The following is a 21,412-nucleotide window of genomic DNA, read 5'->3' on the forward strand; positions in this document are numbered from 1 at the left end:
TCACAACAAAGCAGCAGGAGAATTCAGATTTAAGTATAATCCTGTTTGGTCATTAAACAATAGGCTGCTACTTACTGAAAATTCCATATTTAGTCATTTAGTAGAGAAGAACTATCTGTACATCCATCATGGACTGGAATTCCAAAGAAGAGTCATCTCCATATGGAGTTACAGCCATGGATTATTTATTGATATTTCATGTGACAACCAAAGAGTTGAAGCTACACTACAAATGGCATTTCAGAGGGTGAGCTTTAATATCCTTCAAAGACAATACAACTACTGGAGCATAACACTTTAAAGCAGAGATAAAGAAAATTCATTAACACGCAGCACATTTATTCATAACACACCAGCCCATGCTTGTACAGTCTTGGGTCGAGGTCTCGTGTAAGACATTAATATTTGAAAACTCACTGTTTTCCGGAAAGAAAGAACAGTGTTTGTTGTGTTAAACCAAGACTGAATAATATATATATATATATATATATATATATTATAACACTGCGTCTTTTTCTAATTGTGCATGAAGCTGTTGTTGTGGAATCGTCATATGTTTTTTTTTTTTCTCATCAGTAAAGAGGGTTTGACCAAAAGGCCAAAACTGCATTGTTACACCTCATGCATATAAACGTATAAACATTGTGGTTCCACTCTGTTCATCACCAATTAAGTGGATTCATTTGCAGCAGTAAAATGAACAGATGAGAAATGGATTAAGTTAAGGTGAAAGTGACATCATGGCTGCATCACACGGAAATTGTCCTGTTCTGTTTCTTGCCGGTGAAACTTTGATGGGGAAGCTTCAACATGCTCCTCTATAGTGTTTATAGTTGATTTGGGGTTTTGTCATTTATTTCTGTGCTTATGTGAACAGTTATGAATCTTGGCATTGCACCATTTTTTAGGTTAAAATACTTTCTATTCGTGCTTAAAAAATCCACGTTTGCCTTTTTATGCACACTTTTGTATTTGTTGAAATTGCAATGCTAGAGATACATGTGCTGTATGTTGTAAGTAGCATTGTAGTGGGGTTTTTTTCTGATATGATGGCTCATTGTGTATTTGCACACTGCCAATATGGCAGACAGTTGAGTTTTAATTGCTCATGCATCAATTTCCCTTTGGCACATCCGAATTTGCTTCGCTTTAGCTATGGTTGCATTGTTGTAGATCCCTCTGAATTATTTTATTCAAATGTCCTTTTGTGCTTGTGTATTTGTGCATGTGTGATATCTCTTGTTCCAGGCTTATCGTACAGGATTCAGGAGGAGATGGACAGGCTAAGTCAACAGAATGTGCAGACAGAAAACAGAGCCAACCAAGAAATGGTAAGCTGCTTTTGGTTTGTGTAAGAATAAAAAAACACTGGCTCCAAAAAGATGATAAAAGGCATTCTGGGCGCGCGCGTGCACACACGCACACACACACACACACAGTAAGACTTAGTTAGACATGGAGCATAAAAAAATAGCAAACTGCTTGCCTCACTGCCTTGTCGCTTTTGTAACCAGTCAAGCATCATGGTTCAGGCTTACCAGCCCCAGCAATGTTTCTTTCTCTGTCTCTGTTGCTTCTTGTCCAATGTGTCAAGGTTTGAGAAATGCGTCTCACATACAGAGCTTTTCATAACTGTCATACTGAAATCACAAAACAATTAATAACATTAATAGATTATGTAAGATCACTGCATAATGCTCTCTTTCACCGCTGTCTTCGCGTCTGTATTTTTGTGTTCAGTATTTTTTTGTTGAGGATTATGAAGGTGAAGCAAGGTTTCACTAAGAGGTAGAACTGCAGCGATAAGATTCAGCAGCCTCCCGTTATGATAAATACGAGGTGAAGCTTGTTATTTTGTCATTTCACTGACATAATCCCATTTTGCATGCTCATGTTATTACAAATGTACAGTGATATCCCTGTAAAGGTCATCAGTGGATTTGTTTAGATCCTATAATAACCACTGGGGAGCTGGGAGGAAGAAGAGTATAATATTTTCTTCACAGTTTTAACTGGCTGCTACGAAGTCATTTTTTGGTAAAGTCGCTTCAATATAATAATGTTAGCCAGAAAAGAACTCAATCAGACGCCATCCTTTATACACAGTCACTGTTTTCCTGACAATAAAGGTATGTGGCATGTGAGCAAACAGGGAGAAAGGTGAACCTTGAACAGGGGCCCTGGAGAGATGGCACAATATGAGGTCTCTTTATGTTAATAATGGAAATCTATGACAGCTTGAAGCACTGCATCAGATTGAATACACTGTGCACAGCGTCCCAGCTACAGAGTGTCAAATACATCATTATTAAACCAATTATAATGCTGGGCGGAAAAGGTGGAATGAGAGATTGGGGGAGACAGTGAGGATGAAAAACAAATGTGACACCTAAGGGAATTTGTTGGCAAAAAAAAAATTGCGTAGTTACCGAATGCATTTCCAGAACTTTGCAGACTTGGTGTGGTAGGTAATGTGGGGCAATAGAAAGAAGAATTTGCAAAAGGTATTAAAAGTTCATTCTATGAATTTGTTATGAAACAGATTTCTTTATCAGCACCCAGTTACACCAGCTGCTTGCTGAAACTCAGCCTACTTATAAAGTTACAGTCCGTTTTGTACAAAATGTCCCTTTCTTTTCTCTGAAACGTACATTGTTCCTGGGCTGCTGCAACAAGTTTAAAGTACATATGTGTGTGTGAATATTTAAAATGAAATAACTTTAAAATCATTTTGATGGCACTCTGACTACTACTAAAACAAATGGCATCTCTCACTAGCAGCATCCCCCGCGTTATCTTTGCTAATCACTTTGTTCCCGGCTCAGAAACCCATCGTGACAATTCCCATAATACATCTATAGTTATTGTCACTGCCCAGTCTGTAATGACGGGTGTTCTGAGTATGGCAGCGTAGAGTCCCATGAAGACGATGTTGTGGGAAACGAGGATGACAAAACGACCAGCAAGAGATCAGACTACGTCAAACATCGGATCGGAGTTTACTCACAGATGAGAGCTGAAAGACATGATAGGTTTTAAGACAGATGATGAGATGGTGATGAGATTCTTGCTGTTGCACCAATAACATGTGATACCTTACACGTATTCGCCGTCTTGCTGTGTTTTCTGTTGTTGTCTTGTGACATAACACAGTGCGTCATTGTGTCATTGCAGATGTTAAGCTGTTAATAACATATGTTGCGAATAAATAACACAGCAGGGCATCAGCATTAGTGCTACACACTCTTGCATCGGTTGCTGTATATCTGTGTTGTTTAGCTAAAGTTTAACTTTGTTAGCTGTTCTATTTCTGTTTGTGCAAACTTTTAAATTATTCAATGATTTCAAATTATTCTTTGGCTTCTAACCTTTTCTTTGCTTGTTCAGTAACAGCTTCAGCTTGTGAACCAATGCACACGTACCACCATCTATAAGGAGGGGTTAAGGAAGAAATTACATACACAAGCAAATTAGAGATGGATGCTTTGCATTACTGAATGACTCATGCAGCAGATGTGGAAATTTTATTTTGAACACAAGCACTCTTACAAAACAAATGCCAAACCAGCTTCCATATGAGAAAAGATCTCTACTACAATGTCAGACAAGATTTTGAATCCTCAAAAAAAAAAGAAAAAAAAAGAAAATGATAATAATTAGTGAGACTATTTAAAATATTTAGAAATGCATTTGGTTGTGCTGGACATTCATCCTAATCCTCAGTTTCTGGTGTGGCCATTGTGTTTATATTGGATTTAGAATAGTCTGTTTGCTTGCTTCCACTCTGGAGCAAACTTCCTCTCTCAAGTGACATCTGCCACAGCCATTTCTCATTTTCCAATGCAGCCAGACCCTCTTGAAATGAGGGCCTCTTCTAAAGCCAAGAAAACCATTAAATGGAGACTGAGGCAGCCAAACACTGCTTCAGTTTCCTTTGCTATTTTTGGAAAGAAACAAACAAAACTCTTGTGGTAGTAGAAGTAGAAGAGCACATTGACATTCAAAGAGAAAAATAACAAACTAGCCTCTGCATCCTTCTGGTCTTTTTGCCAAACGTGTCCTCGCCTGTTCATTTCCTCCTCCCCTGCAGACACGATGAGACTTGTGTGCATATAAATATATATTTATATTTTTAATTAAACCATAGTCACCAACCAAAGCAATCACCTCACCAGGAATGTTTCCTAATTTGTTTGTAGGAAGTACGTGTTGTCAGTTTATACAAAAGGTTTCTTGGACATCAACTGACAAAGAATTGTGTGTTTTACCAATAACTAATTGGTGCTGCCAATAGCTAATTATTGGACAAGATTTTGTCTCGTGTCACTTGCAGCCACAGCAACCGGTTGTGTTTTACGTCAAACTTCAGATACAACAACAGAAGTCGGAGTTAAAATTACCAAAAGACAAACATATATAAAAATATTCAACCGCTACTGTTTAATGTCTGGGATAGGACAGGAGAGAAGCCATCAAATTATAGAACAACTCGTTCTCTGCAACGAGCAGAGAAAAACAAATGGGAGCTGACTTGATCATCAGATTTGTGAATAGTTGCTCAAAACGTGTTTTCTGATGGCCAGTTATTTTTGTGAGTGTGACCTCGAGTTAAAATAATTAGTAACTAATAAATGTGCATGTACATTCAGTTGTCTCTAAAGTAGTGTACAGTTCTCTGAATTCAAATTCAGAGAACTGTACCCCCCCCCACCCCCCACCCCCCAAAAGAGAATGGCTGGATCCGCACTTGTAAGACTTTGATTGGTCTGTGGTTCAAAGAGCATCCTCAACTCCAAAAAAGAACAGATTCCGTAAGACTGGAGTTCAGAGAACTGTCATCGCACTGATCCGTTCATCAAACAAAATGGTTTAATACATTTTTGACTCTGCCTGAATTTACTGCCTGATTAAGTTTGATCTGTCCAAGTAGTTTTGGAGACCTGTCAGTTGAGAGATACTTCACTGAGATTCCAGTGATTATCCAGTCTATCACAGAGGAAGTCACTGGCCTACAGAAATAGTGTGACATTTTAATACCTGGGTTCAACAATGATAAATTATGCATGTCTGTGTCATACTTTGGTACCCTAATAAGACACGTTAGGCCATCTCAAGTTTGCTTGATACTTTGTCTCCCGACAACTGCACAGCGGTTGGAAATTGAAAGATGAAAATATCCCTGTCACTTCTGCAAAAATCGGATAATTTGAGCAGGACAACTTCTTCCTGTTTGGAAATAGTGTTTGACATAACCAATTATGGATGGACTTTGGAGTTTGATGTAATGTGCTTTAAAGGTTCTGTGTACTGTTTACATACCAACACATTTTTGACGAACTCCGTATCATCTTGTTTACATATTCACATTTCCCAAATGAATATCCAGAGGATGTTTTCTAATGTCTTTATGTCTTTAGTCAGACTCTCATGAGGTTGAGCTAAATTGTGACAACAATTGGATGAGTTTTGGCGACTGACCAACATCCATCATCAGGGCAAATTGTCGTTGTACGTTGTGTTTACTGCTAATTGAGCTGCTAATAAGCTCGGATGGTGAACACGGTGAACATCTGCCAACATACAAACCTGTCACCATTAGCATTTAGCTCTGAGCACCATGCTGTTGCAGCTTCACACAGCTGATCGTGGGGGTGGATCAGTCTTGTCAGAACCGCTTTCTTTCCGCACGTTTTAAAAGTCTGCGTGTTTTAAATAAAAAAAAAAAAAATGCAAAAATGCAAAACCAGAATCCTGTTTGGTCATGAACTTAAGCCAAACAAAGACTTTTAAGAGAGCTTTGTAACAAAATCTGCTCTTCCTGCCTGTTTCCTGCCCTGATTCCGCTGCTACTGTTCTGAATCTCATTTTGGTTGAGATTGCAGTTGGGGGGGAGGCAGTCATGCATAAATTTTAAAAGGGATTTTTTTTTTTTTCTGAAGTTGGAATTAGAGTGTGGTGCCTAGATCAGAGGAACCCAGCCATACGTTTCTGCATGAGCAAAAGGTTTCATGGGAGCTAAAGACCCTAATTAATTAATTAATTAATTAATTAATTAAATGAGAATTCAAAAAAATTAGTCCCACTGACATATAAATTATTAACTTGACCTTAACTGTAATTAAGATAATGAAGTATAAATGCAATAGTAGTTTTATTTGAAACACTGTTGCTGTGGAACTGATTTTTTTAAGGTTGAAGGTTTTTACTTTGTAATTTCTTTTGTGGTCCCAGTGTAAACTCGGTTAGTTAGTTTATATTCTGTCATTCATATGTCAATTAGTTGGGCTGGCTGGGCGCAATTTTTTCCTTATAGCTATTTTGCTAACTGATTTTGATTAGTCACTTTTTGTCCCTTCATTATTCTCAAATGTGTGTATCAAATGTTTTCACCCCAGTACATTCATTCACACTCCTGCATTAAATAAGAACTTGCTGGCACAACATATTGGTTTTAGTTCTGTTGTCTATGGAGAACTTATAAACAGGTCCACTTCATGAAAAACAATGTGGACACTTACAGTCCATTCAGAGGCAGCTGCAACACAAAGGCGAGACAGAAATAAAAATAATAAAGAAGATAAAACATCCCAATCTAATGTCCCTTTTTGGTTTTTGTCTGCAACCTTCAAAAAGGAACATTAGCGTCTTTGGACATGATTTAAGACAAATGTGGTCTTTTACATTCATCTATAGCTTTGTCGCTCCTCCCTTATCTCTCCTTGGTTCCCCCTTATAGTCCCATCCATCTACAATTCCCGCCTTTTACTTTCTCTGTCTTTTTCTTCTCTTCCACTCATATTCAGCACAGTACAGAAGTCAAAACCCAAATCTGAATGCAGTACAGAAGCGGACAGAGAAAGAGGAGGATGAAGGAGGGTTGAAGTAGTTTCCTTTCCAAATGGTTAAGCTCTTGTCTTTTTTTTTGTTTTGTTTTGTTTGTTTTGTCACCAGGTGGTTATCACATCTCCGTCGAAGTCTTAAGACTTGAGGGTCATTACTTTGAGTGGAAAACATGGCTCCCTCATGCCTTCAGGATGATGACCGGCATGGAGAAATTGAATCCAGTGTTTCTGTTGTTGCCTGAAAATAGGTGGTGCTGATACGTGACTCAGTCAATATCCTTCCCCTTGGGAGTGTCAGAAATAGTACAGGCAAAATAATGAACAGGGGCTGAGGTTTCACCTTCCTTTTTTTTTTTTTTTACTCTTACATGAGGCCAAGGTTCGCAGAGAAAGTAAGAGATTGAGAGAAGAGGAGGGAGAAAGTAAGAAAAAGAGCACAACAGATGGTACATTACAGGAAAGGGTGGCAAAGGTGCATTGCCTCCCCAAAGTCTTCACAGTGAGACTCGCCACACACACACACACACATCTCCGTTGGGTACATTTAGAGCCTACGGGGAAATAATCAAAATAATAACACGCGCACACTCCTCGAAACACCAAACGACTTCTACAATGAACATCCATTCATGCAGGGTCGGAATTTGCTGCTGCAGCCGCAGAGGGTTTGAGGCTTGAACGGCAGGGAGTACGTTGTCGACGCGGGGCCAGACGTAACAAAAGTAGATTAAAAACTCGGAAAGATGAGCCGCCCTGCACTCATACCTGCTCCAAGGACCCAAAGCAGTTATGGTTGCATCACACCCTCTGGGGAATTGACTTGCCTTGGGTTTTAAATATGTGGCACAGTGAGACCTGTCCTGTGCACTTTAGTCTAAGTGCATTATCCCTGGTACACAGTGAAACAGAAACTTTATTTCCCGGTTTGAATCTGTACCATCAGAGCACTGGAAATGGATTAGATGAAGATCTATAGCCAGCAGAGAGCATGTACTGTATCTGAGCGATGAAGCTCATATTGCATATTGTATTTAGGGAGGATAATGGGGCTAATAGAATATACATTAACTGTTAATGTGGAGACACAGAGTGACAGATTTACTGTGGCAATCATTTAAACTGAAAGCAGCAAGAATCCAGGCACATTAAATGATTCCTTCACTCTGATGCACCCAAAACAATTTCTTGCTTGAGTGACCCTAGTTGCTTGTTCTGCAATCTGATTAAGGCGACTCTCGGTCGGCAACGAGACAATACAGCGGCCTTTGTGTACCCCACCCCACCCCTCTTTTTTGTAAATCGTCTATTCACTCTCGGCTTAATAACATCATCTGTAAGGATAATTGTAAGATGGATCCCGACATGCATGGGGTTGATGGCATTCATTTGTTACATTAGCAGTTGTTCTGTGAAATAGTCTCCTAAACATGCAGAAAAAGTTGCCACTACAGTCAGCACTTTCCAAATATGGATAAGAACACTTTCTGCAGCTGTAATGGAATAATTCAAATATGCATTTATGGATTGAACATTAAATACATATTTATACAGAGGTTCCCAAATATACTTTATAACAGATGCATACAAACCCACACACACACACCCCATGACTCTGTAGAAAATAATACAGACTACATTTTCACAACTGGCACTTATTTATGTGATGGAAATCTTAAATTATTCCCTAAACCTGTGATAAAGTGATGCTTAAAAGATTTCTGACAGCATGAATCAGCCACTCAGAGCTTTAAGAGCGAGACAGGGCAATTCTGGAAATGACAATGAGTGAAATTAGAGATGCTGGCGAGTCCTTTCTAAAATGGAAAAGAAACAATTGGTCATCAGACGTCTAGCTGTCCTGAGGACAAATGACATCACGCAGAGACTGCTGGTGTCCTTTTATTGCTGCTCCATTGAGAGCATCCTAACGTACTGTATCAGTGTGTGTTACACCAGATGTAGAGTGGCCCAAAGAAAAGAGCTCCAGAGAAGAGTATTGGTCTCCTTGTCCCTTCTCTGGAGGAACTGCACAGCTCCCACTTCACAACCCAATGCTTAGCCACTGAGCCAACAGGACCCCCCACTTTACCCAGTACTGCGAGTAACTGAGCACTGAGTTCATGTCCACTGTGCAATAATTGATTGTGGCAATACTGACTGTACAGATCTGTGTGGATTTTGTTTTGCACGTTTTACATGAGTTACATGAATTGGATGGAGCCACTGTTTAGGCTTTTTCAATTTCATCCTACATGCTACAATGACAATTAAGCTTCTATTCTAACTAATCGATTCTTTTCTATTCTATTATTAGACCATAGTTGCCTTATTTGGAATGTGGATAACCAATCTCACCCACCTTTTGGAACTTGGGAGCCAGTGCAGTTCTGTTGGTTATTCATGCATTGTATACTTGAATAAATCAATAAAAAGCAAAGGTAGATTTATTGAAAGTGAAGGAAAAAAAACTGACACATGGAGTTTGAGCTTAATTCCATATTTCAAAATACATTTTTGGCTTTTTATAGTACAAATGTAGAATATGATCATATGCAGTGAATAAAAGTATTTCTGCCATGATCCACATCTTGAACTTTGTTTTTGTTTGGATTCGTTGACCTGTCTGACCCCGCGTCATTTATACATGTAAAGCCCTTAATCTCTCTCTCTCTCTCTCTCTCTCACACACACACACACACACACTTGCACCTGGGTCAATTCTCCTTGATTGCTCTGCTGCTCCTTGTCTCCACACACCTGATTCCCGTTGCAATCAAGTCTCCAGTACATAAATGACATCCAGTCCATCAACTCCCTTCTAAGACCTTGAGCCTCTGTTCTGCCAACCTCTGTTCATGCTCTGCTTTTAGTTGGTTTTGGACTAAAGCTTTACCATGCTGCTCATAGTGGCTTCTGCTCTTGTTATGCCTATTCCTGCTCACGTTTAGCTTGGTTTATTCTTGTTTTTCTTCTCTAACTTTCTTATTCATGCTCAGCTTCTTAATTTCCCTTAATCCTGCTCATGTTTTAGCTTTTCTAGCTTCCTTTAGTTTGCTGTCATGTTTGGCTTCTCTTGTTTTCCCCTTTTTATGTAAATTTTACTCTTGGTTTAGGTCCTGTATGTTTATTCTGTCCTCTTTTTGTTTCTGTTGCTTTATGTTGTCCACCATTGTCACACTCCCTGTCTTTGTCTAGTTCTTTGGTCAACATTCACACAAACTTGTGACAAATTCAGGTTGTAATTGTTTCGACAAAAGAAAGTTAGTTCCAGAAAGAGCTGCGTGGGAAATGCAGCCTATTCTAACGCAGCTCTCATATTGCAAGAGTTCAAAAATAATTGAACACTCACAAAATGTGATGCCACAGAACACAAAGGCCAGAACTAACTTTACTAACTTGACCTCCATTTAAATTGCTGTAGATAATAGTAATTAGGCCAAAATCCATCAGTGATATCATTCGCTCAATTTAATTCTGTGTATGTTGAAAGGGTTACAGATCAAATGTAATCATTCCTCTAACCAGTCCTCCTCCAAAGGCCTATTCTTTGTTTTCAGTTAGACTGCAGATGTACAGTACCTGTGTTATTTGAAAGCTATATAATCCACATCTGTATAAATTGCACATATGCGCAAGTTAGAGAAGCATTTTCGCAGTATGAGTTAAAAAAAATCAGTGCAGATTAAGTAACAATATAGCATTTGTTACTAAAATTACAGCGTAACTTCCCCTAATCAAACAGTTGCAGCTTCACATCCGCTTTGGCTGAAATGGAATATTTTGTTTTGCACAGCGTGAGGACTGTGTGCCATCCATAATTTACAAGGGAAATTGCCTGTGGAAGTGGCCTTTTCACGGTGTTTGTGGACCAGAGAAAACCCTTAAAGTGACCAACAGTACTTTAACGAAGCACAATATTGAAAGAACGCAGCATTATTCTGCACTGTGTGATGCACGGCAACATGTTCCTATTAGTCACACTAAGTAGTAGGTAATTGCATGTTGAATGGAAAATCAGGATATGTAATTTACTAAATAATTAAACGCATTGCACAATGCAAAAAGACACTTAGCACATGGTGATTTTGTTAGAACACTAATTGTGACTCAGCAGTTCAACTAATTACACTATGGATTAGAACGGGAGGTGTTTTTTGTCCTACAATTTCTTTGTATGTCAATAATTTTTGCAATTTACTTTCCTTTAAACTTTAACAAATTACCTGCTGAGATACGTCGTTAGTCTCACCTCACACTTATTCGTATGAGGGAATGCTGCACATATTGGTATTATTAGCATTGTAATTTGATTACAAGTAAACGCTGTAAAGCCAGGGCAGAATTCCAGTCCGATCCAGCTTGAAGCTTAATAATGAGAGATATAAATAGGTATTTGGTTAAGGCCAAAGGTTTTCAGCATGACAGCAACAGACATCAAACATCGTGTTTACTCTTCACCACTGATGCACTCGGCTCCGGTCCAGTGACAGGCAGTCCTGCATCTATCTAACAACTCCCCCACACACACACACACACACACTCTCACTCTCTCTTTCTCTCTCCTACACAAACACACAAAACACGCTCCACACAGGCTCCAACTAGCTTCTATTCTGGTGATCATAATTATTTGATGATGGAGCTTCTGGTTTCTCAACCCCGCTTTTGTACACACGATCTCGATGTGAATAATTTAGCAAGGGGAGCTAGAGAGGTGGGTCCCTTAAAACAGCAGGTACAGTCAAGCTCAGGAGGTAGGACACACACACACACACACACACACACACACAGCTCTTCAGTTGAGGTGTATATCAGCCCATTTTTTTCACCCATTTTTTTCATTCATCCTTTCATCACGCTAGGCACCACGGTGTCCAGCTGATGTGAATTTGCCTTGTAGAAGAAACTTGGTCGGACGACACTCTTGCCGCATCCCCTGCAGAGTCAGCCGCCATGGAGGAACTCCAGAGAAAACTGAATCAATGCTATGAAGGCACCAAGCCCAGGAAGGTGAGTACTTTGCAGGACCACTTTCTTTCAACGTCATGGCTTTTGAAGCACTTCTATAAATATACTGTGTTCAGCAAAACACACACTGAGGTCAATCGGTTTATATTACTTTCATGCATCTGTTTCACTATTTGTGGCAGAGACACTTTACATAACCGGATGAAGCTGGTGAGTGTAAGGATAATTCTGCATCTGATGTTGAGACTGGATGTTAGCTTTCAAATATTTGTGTGCACTGCTCTTGTCTGATGGATTTTATTTGCTGATCAGCTACTGACATTAGCAAAACAGTGATCAACATGTCAGTGCATCTTGTCACCAGGTCAAACATTAAGGTCATTGAGGTAGAGACATGTTTCTTTTGACCCGAAACCACAGGTGAGGTTCAAGCTGGCATCGTCCTACAGTGGGCGGGTGCTGAAGCACGTGTATGAGGACGGTCAGGAGCTGGACAGTCCAGAAGAGAAATACCCTCACAGCTTTGTCCACCGCAAGATCCCTCCCAGCCACCTGGAGATGGAGCAGCTCTGTGGCTTTGAGGACGCTCATGGGGAACAAAAAGGTGAGGTTATTATTTCATCATCACATTTTCCTGATGGAGAACTAGAGCATGCTGAACTCAAACATGTCTCTCCAAATTGTATATGAAAAATGATGTTCAAACAATGAGCCATTGTATCGTACTGTAGTACAAACATAGAAGTGATATGTGGGGGGAAGTAGTCTGACTTAGTACAGAAAGATAAATCAGAATATTATTATGTTTATTTGTACTGTAAAAATGACGTCCAAGCTCCTTGATGAGCTTGACAGAGAGGCCTGAACTGTTTAACTTCCTGGATCCTCAGTTTTAGTATGGTTGTGTCTTTTTTATGTTTCCACTTATTTTTTTTTTTAACTGTCTCTAGTTAGAAGCCACTGCTTAACCCTAAAACATGAGCAGAACCGTCACGTGGCTGAGACACTAACTTAACTGTTGTCAACAGCTCACAATGTTGGAGTCACTGTATGCTGCAATCTCAGCGCTGGAAAATCCGATCAGCACGATCATCATCCATCAGCGATGGATGAAAGATCTTAAGTCTCACTGTGTCAATGTGTTTTGTTCTGTACCCAGGTGTCTATCCTCCAACAGGGCTCATTGCCCAAAGAATAAATGTGTACAGAGGAATGGGGACCTACAAGCCCACTGCTGGCCAGCTGGAGAAAACTGAGGGGGATGCCACCGTAAGCAATGCACCATGCTGGACTTGATTCTTACATTTCATAAGAGACACAATGAGAACTTGATTGGATTTCCCATCACTTGTGCCAGTTTTGTCAGCCTGAATGTCGATACTGAGACAACTCTTAGTGGTCTTAATTCATTCTCCAGTGCAGTTAAAACAAATTTACGAGTTGAAATCTAAATGTCCAAGCAGTTACTTCATTTTTCAAAAACCACACGTCTTTGGTGGTAAAATGAAAACATTAGCGTTTTAGTGATGCTTGGAGAATTATTAACTGAGCAGGTTGTCTGTCCACAAAAGTCCTCATTTTGACACATGCGACAGATGTTTGCACTTTGTCTTCTCTAAATGTCCCTCGTGCCCGGTCTACCACAGGGCAGGGTCCTCTCTGCACTGCTTCAGTTAATACTTGACCTTTTCTGTCCAACAGTGTAATAGACATGTAATCATACGAGCACTGACTTCGATGACACAATCAAATTGCGGCCCCACCAGAATTCTGCAGATCACTAATGCTCGGTTATCTTAGTTCAGTGACCTTTGTAGCAAAGTAAAGTGCACTTTAGCATCAAACGTTATGAACAGCAGGACATTCTCTAGCCTCAAATCTGACCACAGAGTGGAATTAACACTTTTCTAAAATTGTTTAAAAAAAACATTAAAATTTCATTTTTTTTAACATTCATTGCCTTTTTTTTGCAGGACTCGTCTATAAAACGGGATTATTTCTTAGCTATGTTTACTGAATGTTCGACACCTAGCTAAATGGCAGCATTGCAACCCTAAACAGTGTTTCCAACTCACCTGACTACTGTGAGACAAAATGAACCAGCTTCACAGTAAACAGTGCTGGTGGTGGATGAGCGACGCCGCACCTTCCACAGTTTGGGCCCGGTGCTTACACCTGCACAAACCCATACAAACCAGTTTACTCGTCTAGAAACGACTAAAGGTTTACTGCCGTCAACACTTCCGGTCCACGCTGAAGTGCAGTAAGCATGGATGCAGAAGATTATGAAATTATGAAAAGACACATTATAATCTCCTGTATGCAGCTGGGAATTTTTAACTTCAATGCAATGCATACTGGATGTTATAAGTGAATAAGCTAATATTTTTACTTGATACTGAGATAAACTGATAATGGTGCAGTAAGTTCTGCAAGTACACGTTAAACAAATGCAAGTAAAGACGTTAAGTAAAGAGAGTTTATTTTATTTCTTTTCAAAAACTTATGAGGTCAGAGTCAAAGTGCAGAGGAGAAAAACCGAGGAAACAAATTGGCTTTGAATTTGACGTCGATCACTGTTCTTTGCTTTCTCCTACATACGAAGTCTCCCACACAGAGCGCAGATACATATGCGGACAAGAAAACAGACACACTAAAACACAGACACACAGATACACAACTACCAGCCAACACAAAGCAAATAAATAATTAATTCATAGATTTTAAAAAAGAAGACATGGCCAAGACGAAAGCATCGTCTCCTTTCCGCTCAGGACAGAATTTTACAACAGTTTAAGTAGAACAAGAACAGCAGCAAAATTGTTCATGTGACAGGATGAAACGCTGGTTTTACTGAGCTGTTGTGGTTGTGGCATCATTAGTGCAGCAGACCGAGAGGGAGGTCAGCAAAATCACCTGCTGGCTTAGTGTCAGTATCATTCTTTTATCCTCTAAACAAAGGCGCACTTGGCCCTGCGTGGCGACCGAGGCCGCATTATTCGACGCATTTATCAGTGGAAGATGGCAAACTGGAATTAGTTTAACCCTCTTACAGCACCATTGAAAGAAAGGCACACTGGTCCTTGAGGATCACACCTGCACCGTAAGAAATGTAAATAGACTGCAATGTTTAATTTACAGTATAATTTAGTAAAGTAGTGAATTTTTGCCTTTTTTCTAATCACAGTAGAATCCTGTAAATAGCCTTTAGCATTAAATAGCCTTTAAGATTTAAGAAACTTCCTGAACATGGAAGTAATTGTAACGAATACATTTCAAAACATTTGAGTGTTACGTTGGGCACAATGGCTGGCACGGCGGTGGAGTGGTTGGCGCTGCCACCTCACAGCTAAAAGGTTGTCCCACAGTAGACTAGAATCCAACCCCAGTTTTTGACCTTATGCGCTTTATTGATGATTAGCGTTACGCAACATAACACACAGGAAGTATGTGTGTGTTGTGTGACTTGTCGCTGTTTATGTAGCGTTTGTCTTGTAACAAACTGCATACAATGTGTAGCGGCTATAGCTCAGTATGTAAGGAGGTTGTTCATGGACTACGCGGTCAGTGGTTCGATTCCCGGTCCCTCCTGGCTGTTTTCAGTAAAAACAACAGTTTTTTACAATGTACAGTAGAAGGTCTAATGACTTCCTCCTTATATGCTTTCTGTAAGTTCTCTCCCTGTTTTATAATAGCAGTCACCGAACATACTGCTGTTTATGTGATTTTCATTTCTCTTCTCACTTCATGTCCTTATTAGACATGAAGTGAATGAACACCCCCAAAACATCACAAAACAGAAACATAGACCAAAAAGTTTATATGGAACGTCTGAAATTTCAGCTTTCAGTAATCACGGCATCATAGCTGACAATCAATGCGGCCCTGCAAATATGATATAAAGTTGCAAAAGGGGAGGAACTAGTTCGCGCGCCCTGTGTTGGAAGTACACATTTAATTAACTTTTCCCTTAGGCGTTCTTTTTTTTTTCCTGCTTCATTTTTCTATTCGACAAAGATACAGCATATGACTCACGGTTCGAGCGCTCGTACTGTTTAAAGCTTTTTTCAGCAAAAATGTCTTTTGGTTGTATTTTCAGTGCGAAAGGTAAATAACTATGTTACAATATATCAAGATTGAGACTTAAAACAAGAACTAGTTTACCTACTTTCAAGGTCTAATAAACATTAGATTACAAAGCTAATTACATCAATTTTAAATGCAATGAACATTTACATTCTGGCTCCATTTGGCTTCAGCAAATATTGTGCTATATTTCAATAAAGTGTTTTAAACTTGCTGTAAATCCTGGCTTTGAGTGTGCTCTTATCGGTACTGTGACAAACACTTTTAGTAAAACCATGTCCAGTAACATTAAGGATTTTGTTGAAGGCAACACAAATTAAAAGGGGAAAAAAAAAACACTTTCACAACCTCCTCATTATTTTCTGCATTTCTTTGCCATTGCTTCCAATGTCTCCACCGACGGAAGCTCAAGCTGACCAGAACTCAGCTACAGTACGAAGCATGCAATGTTTCACGTACAGGGTTTTACTCGGCTGCATTCAACTGCAAAGCCTCTCCTCGCCCACACGAAACATGCACAGCTAAATGTGGACAGGCTCCTCTCGGAGTTGTAGCGATTATCTAACAAAGGTAGAGTATGATTATGATGCCTAATCTGAATTTCTGACTTTTTCCTTTAGACTTCAGTGTTGGACTTTGGCAAGATAATCATCTACACGAGTAATTTGCGCATCATCAGAGCACCACCGAGGAAACCCGAGGCACTGCGGCACCACACGGTGTCCCTTGTTGACTTGGAGGGATACCCAAGGGCCAGGGAGAGGGGGGGCAGGAGGAAGGCTAAAACTCCTAGCACTCAGGACGAGGAGGAGAAACAGATCAGCGACACAGAGACCCAGGTAATGGTCCTTAGCCAAATTGTTGTCAGTGGTGTGATAGGGTTTTTATCACCCTGTTTCTATTACTTGGTATTCTCAGTCTCACCATATCCCTCTCCTCTCCTCCCATCTTCTTTCTCCCTCCCTGCATGTGTCTTCAGCCATTCTTTCTTCATTTTACTTTCAAGTGAAAAACTGCAAGGTCGTCTGTGCGGCCATGTCGTTGTAATTTTCAAACTGTTCACAGAGGGGAGTTGGTGCTCATCCGACAATCTCATCTGTGTTTCCTTGTAACCGCCACTGTATTTGTGCCCCGGTTATTTTCTTTTTTCGTTGAGGGCCCCCCCTCCTTCTGCATCCCATTTCCTTTGTTTTATCTGTCAGCTGTGAACAGATACTGATGAGTCCACACTTCCACTCTGCCCTCGCACAATTTCGCCTGCGGGTTTCCAGCCTGCAACGATACCCAGCTCACTGTTATCCCCTCCCTCCAACCTTCTTGGCTGATTAATGTTCCTTTCTCATGACTCCTTCCATCACTTTCCCACTTCTTTGGTTATTTTCCCATTTTACTGGCCACTAGAACAAAAGTTCATTCTCAGCTTTCTTTTTTAGAATTGTATTTCACTACTCTCTGTTATTCTCTAATTCTTTATCATCTTTGCCCCTGTTGCAAAAACTCGACAAAATGGTGACCATTACACTATTAGTTACCGCTGTATTTCCCACTTTATTTGTGTATTTCTAGCAAAGTCTTGGGTTAGTACTTTGTATGTGCACAAATTTTCCAACTGTTTACTGATTCTGGATCTAGATTTCATCATCAGTACATCAGTTGGTTATTGCATTACAGTGGGCATCACCGAGCCCACAGGCAGCTTAAAGGTGTGCCACAATTTTCATATTAACCGCATGATATAGATTATTTGATTCTGACGCATACATTTTGAAGCAGTCACTTCTGTAGGTATTGGAACTCCAAGGCCAATTTATTTGTTTTTGCTGTACACAGAAAACCTTTGGGTTTAAGATCCAAAGATGGATGTGACATAAGTGTTCATTTATTTTAAACATTTTCTTTTTTTTACCAGGTACCAAGGGGTGTCCTATGAGATTGATTTAAAATAGAGGCAGAGGCCAGAGGCATTAAACAAATGTTGACATAACTAACAAAACATTTTGAAATGTCCTGAAAAAGAAGTAAACCACTGGTGTACTGAGCAACATATTATAGAGCAGCAGCCGATCACAGAACCACACAAAAATAATATTCAGTGAGCAACAACCTCCACCGAGCAGGGCTGGAGGTATCAAAACCCAACATTTGAAGAAGACGTCATGCACGTTAATGCCATATGACACAATGGAAGTAGTAGGGCCCATAAGGATCCCTCCCAGCACTGAGTCCTGCTGAAATGCAGAAATTTCATCTCACATACACCTTTTCATTTTGTGTCCTAATGTCTTCAGCAGAAACAAATAATTTGGCCTTGAAGTTCCAATACAGTTGGAGGAGACTGTGGTGTGTTTTCTGAAGTGTGTCAGTGGCATTTGGTATGAGGCAATTTAAGACTATACAGAGTTTTAAAATCCTGGAAAATCAAGTTTTCTGAGGTTTTCGCTGACGACTGCTTCTCTACCAGTAAACAGCAACCGCTAGTTTGCAGACATTTAAATGTCAGCTCATTGCACATCGTCCCGTTGATGATTTGCAAACAGCTAATTATTTGTGACTTGAGCAGTAATGACCAGCTGGCTGTACATTATTTCCAAACACTGCTACTTACTGAAAGCATTTCATTTATACGTAATATGCTTAAATGTAAAACAGTAGTTAAATATTTAAAAAAAACAGATGTTTCATGAGTTTCCTCAAAATAACCTGTAATAGCCAATCAGAAGTATACAATGCGGCTGTTTGATAAGTCCCTGCATAACGGCCCTGCATCCCTTGTCTTCTCCACCCCATCTTCGCCCCGTTTTAACCCTTTGCCTAACGACACTGTTCCTTTCTTTCACCTCTGTCTTCCCCTTCTCTCCTCTAATGTGTTTCTTCTTTCTCCAGGAGGCAGACAGCTGCCAGCATTGTGGCGGTTCAGGCTGCGCCCCCTGCTCTCTCTGTCACGGTAGCAAGCTGTCCATGCTGGCGAACCGCTTCAATGAGTCCATCAGTGATCTGCGTTGCCAAGCCTGCTACCCCCATGGTCTGGAGAAGTGCCAGTCCTGCTCCAGCAAATAGCACCATTTGGCTGACACCCATGTCTGGCATTGAGAGAGTGAATGAGAATATGTAGTAGCTGTGAGCGAGCATGTGTCCGGTGTGCTATTGGTCCGTCAGAATCGTCTCAGCGGCAATATTACTCTAATCTAACACGTTCTTGGTGGGATGTTTCGAAGCACTACTAGAAAACATAAGCCATCATTGGATAGGGGAATTGTGATTGTGCAGTGAGCACAAAATTATAAAATACAATTACTGTGTGCAGTGAACATGGCTTGTGATAACACAAACACATAATCACTCCTTTTGTTGTCTCATTATTTTGCATCTGTGCCTTCCTTCGTGATAAAACCTTCAGCAACAGAGTTATCATTTTGAAATAAAATAAAAAATATATATGGAACCATTTTGCCCTTTATTTTATAAACTGGGAAGACTGTCTCTCTTCCTCTCATCTCTCCCTGTTCACTAGAAAGAATGGAACCTTTTTCGTCCCAATGCAATGTGCTGTACGAGGGTAATTGATGCTTTTATTTATTGGTTCATTCATTTTAGAACAAAGGAAAGAGGAAACAAGATTGGAGAATACAGTTTGAGAAGCAACAGAAAATACAGGCAGAAAGATGGTTATGATTAAAGTGCACTGCACCCAAATAGGAGCAAATGCGCTACTGCTCGAAGGAGGATGTGACACAGGCTAAGCTTGTTCATACAAATCCCACCTGTCTGCAGCTGCTGCATCGGTAAATAAAGATGCTGCAAACGTTTGTAAAAGAATATGCCAGAGTACTACATAATTTTTGGCAATTCAAAATATTGATTTTGGATGAAAGAGCACTGATATAAGAACAAACGAAAGAAACATAGAACTGACTGATAGCAATGGTTTAGACCAGCTCACGAGGTTAAATGACAGTCGTATGTTTTTTATTTGATAGTTTCATTCTCAGGTTACTGCCACTCCAATTTGTTTGAAAGCTTTATTCACATAGTTTTGGTAAATGAATGGAATAAAACAGCTGATTAATTTTCAGTGCCTGTTCTTTTATTGTGTCCACAACAACTGCCTATTTAAAGCATGGCACTGTTTTTTTTTAATTTTGCGCTGGGTTAATAATACAGGACGACCACATGGCTCATTGTCGGCTCTGTTATCTAGTTGTTCACAGACATCAACAGCACCCCAAAATGTCCGTGATGATATTTTATGATGAAATGTGGCAAATGTGGTCTAGAAACGTAGCAAAGCTCATCTTCTATGTCAATCAGAAGTGTCATCATCATTTCCAGGACGTTTGATATTTTTTAACTGCTGCATTGTGAGACAATCAAAAATGTATCCAGCAGTCAGAGCCAGCATCATGATTTCTAACAACAGTGTCTCTGGTTATAATGTGTGAAAATCATTCCTCTAATGGTTTGTTGTGTCCTCACGGTGGGTTAGGAATTTTTTTTTGGTGTGTTTCCCAGCTTGAAACCTACACATAGCCATAAAGACAGATCCAACACGCTGCCTAATTCCTGCTCGTTACATCTTATTCAGTACACCTCAAATCCACTGCAGTCATCCATATTTTGTGTCGTGCCATTTCAGGATGATTTAACAGAAAAGAAAAAAACAAAAATGGACAATATCGCTCCGGCAGCAAAAGGTTTTAATTCTTCTCACGCTCCTGCTGTTGTCAACTCTGAGTGATCACCTTCATGCAATTATGCATTTCGTCAGTGCAAAATCAGAATTCCGGACATTGAAATAGAGGCTATCATAAATTCTCCCTGTAAGGTTTAAACAGAAGCATTGTTGTACTGAATTTATGTGGAACATGGCCAGTTGCCACATTTTACTGTAAAAAAAAATAAAAACACATAAAAAAAATCTACTTCTACTACAGTATGTCTACCTGTACTGAGCCAAAGGGTATTTTGCAGTGGCTGCTGAAATGGCATTTTTTTTCTGCTATCCTTATGCTGCAAGGCAGAGATGATCAATCAAATTCAGTGTTACTGTAGTAGTGGAGAACACTGGCCACATCTTCTAAGGTATCTGTGGCCAAAAGTCACGCTACAACAAGCACCCTGGACCATTACAGCCCACTATCTCAGCCTGTATATTGGTGCTGGCGGTTCCATTATTTCATCTTATTATGCTGGACAGCCTCACAGAGTTAAAAAGCCGACTATGTGGCTTATCAGCAGCCTGGCCAAAGGCCCCATCCGCAATCAAATCTCTCCTATTTGTGGGATGAGAAAAGGAACTTGAATTTCCAACCTCCCTCTTTTCTATTGTGTTTTTTCTTTTTTTTTTTTCCCCTCTGTCTCACTGAGCATTCGGCTTAAAAAAACTGTGATCCACACTAACGTTAAAACTGGGCTTTTTAACACTGTCATTTCAGCGCCCTATTCTCATTCCGTTTGTCGCAAGGAAACCACAGTGAGAACAATTAGGGGCCACTGTCTGTGGCCTCCTCTGTCTCAAA

The 21,412-nt window shown here is 40.0% G+C and overlaps 1 protein-coding gene across 1 annotated transcript; it reads left to right on the top strand.

The window, feature by feature from the left end:
- The first annotated feature begins 11,404 nt into the window (after window positions 1-11,404).
- On the top strand, window positions 11,405-20,800 carry LOC137108174 (glutaredoxin domain-containing cysteine-rich protein 2). The gene is made up of 6 exons (XM_067492531.1): window positions 11,405-11,596; window positions 11,705-11,852; window positions 12,231-12,414; window positions 12,970-13,079; window positions 16,517-16,735; window positions 18,780-20,800. The coding sequence occupies exons 2-6, from the start codon at window positions 11,796-11,798 to the stop codon at window positions 18,951-18,953; spliced, it is 744 nt and encodes a 247-aa protein (XP_067348632.1). The 5' UTR covers window positions 11,405-11,596; window positions 11,705-11,795; the 3' UTR covers window positions 18,954-20,800.
- Window positions 20,801-21,412: the final 612 nt, after the last annotated feature.

Source organism: Channa argus, chromosome 22 (genome assembly GCF_033026475.1).
Source record: "Channa argus isolate prfri chromosome 22, Channa argus male v1.0, whole genome shotgun sequence".
NCBI classification, from domain to species: Eukaryota; Metazoa; Chordata; class Actinopteri; order Anabantiformes; family Channidae; genus Channa; species Channa argus.

Coding starts and splice junctions, on each gene's coding strand:
- LOC137108174 (XM_067492531.1), top strand. CDS start 11,796: ATGGAGGAACTCCAGAGAAAACTGAATCAATGCTATGAAGGCACCAAG. Junction 12,415..12,969: donor CGCTCATGGGGAACAAAAAG/GTGAGGTTATTA, acceptor TTCTGTACCCAG/GTGTCTATCCTCCAACAGGG. Junction 13,080..16,516: donor AAACTGAGGGGGATGCCACC/GTAAGCAATGCA, acceptor TTTTTCCTTTAG/ACTTCAGTGTTGGACTTTGG.